This window comes from Pinus tabuliformis, chromosome 9, assembly GCF_031772625.1.
Source record: "Pinus tabuliformis cultivar Carrire ecotype Pingquan chromosome 9, CPIR1, whole genome shotgun sequence".
Taxonomy (NCBI): Eukaryota; Viridiplantae; Streptophyta; class Pinopsida; order Pinales; family Pinaceae; genus Pinus; species Pinus tabuliformis.
The window spans coordinates 180,970,475-180,973,851 of record NC_142307.1 but is presented as its reverse complement, the minus strand read 5'-3'; the positions used below and the strand labels follow the sequence as shown (position 1 = coordinate 180,973,851).

The 3,377-nt window shown below is 45.6% G+C and overlaps 1 protein-coding gene across 1 annotated transcript; it reads left to right on the top strand.

Moving 5' to 3' along the window:
- Window positions 1-2,064: 2,064 nt before the first annotated feature.
- LOC149147720 (uncharacterized) lies at window positions 2,065-3,141 on the top strand. Its single transcript, XM_089441930.1, has one exon. The coding sequence runs from the start codon at window positions 2,065-2,067 to the stop codon at window positions 3,139-3,141; it is 1,077 nt and encodes a 358-aa protein (XP_089298056.1).
- The last annotated feature ends 236 nt before the right edge of the window (window positions 3,142-3,377 follow it).

Sequence of the window (3,377 nt, the reverse complement as noted above, 5' to 3'; positions counted from 1 at the left end):
TAGGGAATACATAATTAAATTAAGCTAGTGTGTTGGGTGTGGAGCCTGATTATCTTCTTTATTCAAAGGTATCGCTGCATTGGACCCCATTTCATAACGTTGCTGCCCGCAAAATGAACACCACCAGGGGGGTCCAGCGGCGGGGCAACGGCTAAAAATAGATGTAAAATAACCTTGTAAAATGTTGTAATCTAGTAGTCAAATTGGTTTTCTCATTAGGTGGAGATCTGACGGTAGAAGTTATGTTTAATTTAGGGTTTTTTCCCCTAGAAGGAAACCCCTCGCTATATATGAGGGAATTTTATTGCGGCTATGTAGATCTGTATTCTGAGTGAGGAAGCGAGAGGAGATTGAGAATGAAGAGGGTATTACAATGGATCTGATGTAGGTTGTATCTCTTCATTTTTCTAGATAATATAAAAGGAAGGACTGGCTGTTTCTTTGTGAATGTAGCCCAAACTAGGTGAACCACGTATATTTGTGTCTCTCTTGTTTTATGCGTTTTCTGTGTTTATATTTCTGCAATATATTTTATGTGTCCCATTACTCTGTAATATATCATTTTCTAACATAGTGAAGAAGCCATGAATATATATATATTTTTTTTTTTTTTTTGGCTCCCGCCCGCGCTCCTGACCCGACCCCCTGTGCGCGCCTGAGCCTGGCAGCGTTGCTGCTAGGCTGCAACCTCCTGTTGCTGTCCCCCCCTGCTGCCCAGGGCCTCTTGCCCTCGCTTCCTCTGGGCCTTCTGCCCTCCCCTCCCTTTCTGACCTCTGGCGGAGCGCCCCCGCGCTGCTGTCTCATTTTATCAATGGACCATCCCTCCCAGGATCAGGCAGAACTGGAAAAGGCCTTTGCATCCCTCATTCCTGACACCAACTCGGAAAGAATCCGCCCCTCAGCTTCAAAGTTTATCAAAAAGCTTGATGAAATCCCAGAAGTTTCGCTGCCTCCTACCCTTCCGAGGAGAGCTGCTGTGGCCCTTGCAGAACGTGGCTTGGTTGGCCAGTTCACAGGTCTTTAGCCTTCCCCCCGCTCGGTCCAACGCTGGGTTGAAAGAAACTGGAACGCAATGGTCCAAGGAAAGATTGCAATAAGGTTTTGTGGAAGGGGGTTCTTCACCTTCCTCTTTGAATCAGTAGAAGACCTCAACCTCATTTTTAGAAACGGCCCCTACTTCATGGACACAAGAGGCCTCTACCTAAACCGTTGGACCCCTGACTTTGATCCTGAAATGGATGTTCCCAACGTCGTCCCTGTCTGGGTCCGCCTTCCTCACCTGCCTCTCCACTGTTGGGGAGATGAATCTGTAAAAGCCATTGGGAACGCGGTTGGGAAATATATTGACAGATCGGAGCCAAAGGAGAATATGCATGCATGCGCTCGGATATGCGTTGAAGTGGACCTGGGGAAAGGACTACTGGAGGCAATCAAACTCAAAGTGGACCAGTGGACGCACATCCAGCAGGTGGACTACGAGCAGCTGCCCTTCAAGTGCAAGGTATGTCATGAATATGGGCATTTTGCTAATAGGTGTAGCAAACTAAAACCAATGGACAATAGCAATGTCGAAGCTTCGGAAGAAGCCTGGGAAATAGTTAAAAAGAAAAAACCCAACCCTCCTCCAGCTTCATCAAAGCCCTCCACTGAAACCCCAATCCTCCCGTCTCAACCCTCAGAACCTAGCCCCTCCTTCCCTTCTTCCTCCAACCCTTTTGAATCATTGGCAGCAGAAGAACCCCCATCCCCCCCTCCTTCCCCAAAGGGCACCAGGATATCCTCTCCCCTTCAGGCCTCTCCCCCTCCAACAGTGGAAAGAATTCTAACAAGAAACAAAACAAAGGAAAACTTCACTGCCACAGACCCCCCAAGGAAAGTGGGAAGGAAATCAAACAAAGAGATAAGAGATGAGAATGCCGCAAAGGAAATGGCCACAGGGACCCAACAGCCAATGGATACATACCTAGACAAGACCAAAGGAAGCGGAGAGAAACTGAAGGAGAAAAGCGGGATCCACAACAAACCAAACAAATGATGATTTTGGTCTCTTGGAACTGTAGGGGGATGGGCTCCTCCCTAAAAACCAATGCAGTCCGAGATCTCATAAAAACTGAACATCCAGACTTCCTCCTACTCCAAGAGACCAAAATCACCGAGCAGGAATTCCAAGACAGCTTGAAAAGAAGCAGAAATTATGCAGGAATTGCCATGAGTGCTAATGGAGCCTCAGGAGGCATAGGGACAATTTGGAACAAAAGCAAATGGGAACTCAAAGATAACAGACAGAACAGATGGTGGATTAGGCTAGATATGCAAAACACTACCAAGACGGAAGAGTACACAATATATAATGTGTATGCACCCCCCCACTTCAGAGATAAAGCCTCTTGCTGGAACTCTCTTTCATCAGACCTTATGACTGTCCATGGAAGAAACATTCTCCTAGGAGGAGATCTGAATTTAATAAGGAATGCGGATGAGAAAGTAGGAGGGACTTTCTTGGCTGATCCCTCAAGAGATACATTGGAAGAAATCATTCAAACACACAGTTTAGTTGATATTCCTCCTCAGAATGGGCGCTTCACCTGGTCAAACAAAAGAACAGGCAAAAACAACATCAAAGAAAGACTGGATCGTATTCTGGTTCAGGAGAGGATTGTGGCACACTTCACAAGGATACAGAGCACAATTATTCAGGGATACATATCAGACCACAAACCTGTAGCGTTGCATTTAGACAAAGGGGAAGATATGGGTCCGCTGCCCTTCAAATACAATAGAGCATGGGACAGCAGCGCAGACTTCAAAAATTTGATAAGAGATACCTGGGCAAATGAAATAACGGGCTCCCCCCACTTCATTTGGGAATCAAAACTCAAGCTTCTAAGGATAGCCATAAAACATTGGGCAAGGAAGTACGCTGTAGAGGAAAGAAAGGAAAAAAATGATCTGCAAATGAGAATAGAGCAATGGAATCAGGATAAGGAAGCTAGCCAAGACACTGAAGAAGACCAAAGAAAAGAAAGCGAGCTGTACAAGGCGCTATACAATCAAAACCGAAAGGAAGAGGATGAGCAAAGGCAGAAATCAAGATGCCTTTGGCTCAACTCTGGAGACAAGAACACCTCGTTTTTTTCATAACAATCTCAAATTAAGGAGAGCTGCAAACAATATTGAGAGGATAACAGTCGAGGGCAGAGAGCTAATGGACCAAGTGGAAATCAAGGAGGCAGCTTTTAGACATTTTCAAACTCTTCTTACAGTTGACCCTCAGTATTTAGAAAACCCGGACTTCCTCAATATAATAGAGAACAAGATCTCTGAGGCACAAAATGTGGAGCTGGACAAAGAGATCACTAGGGAGGAGATTGAATGGT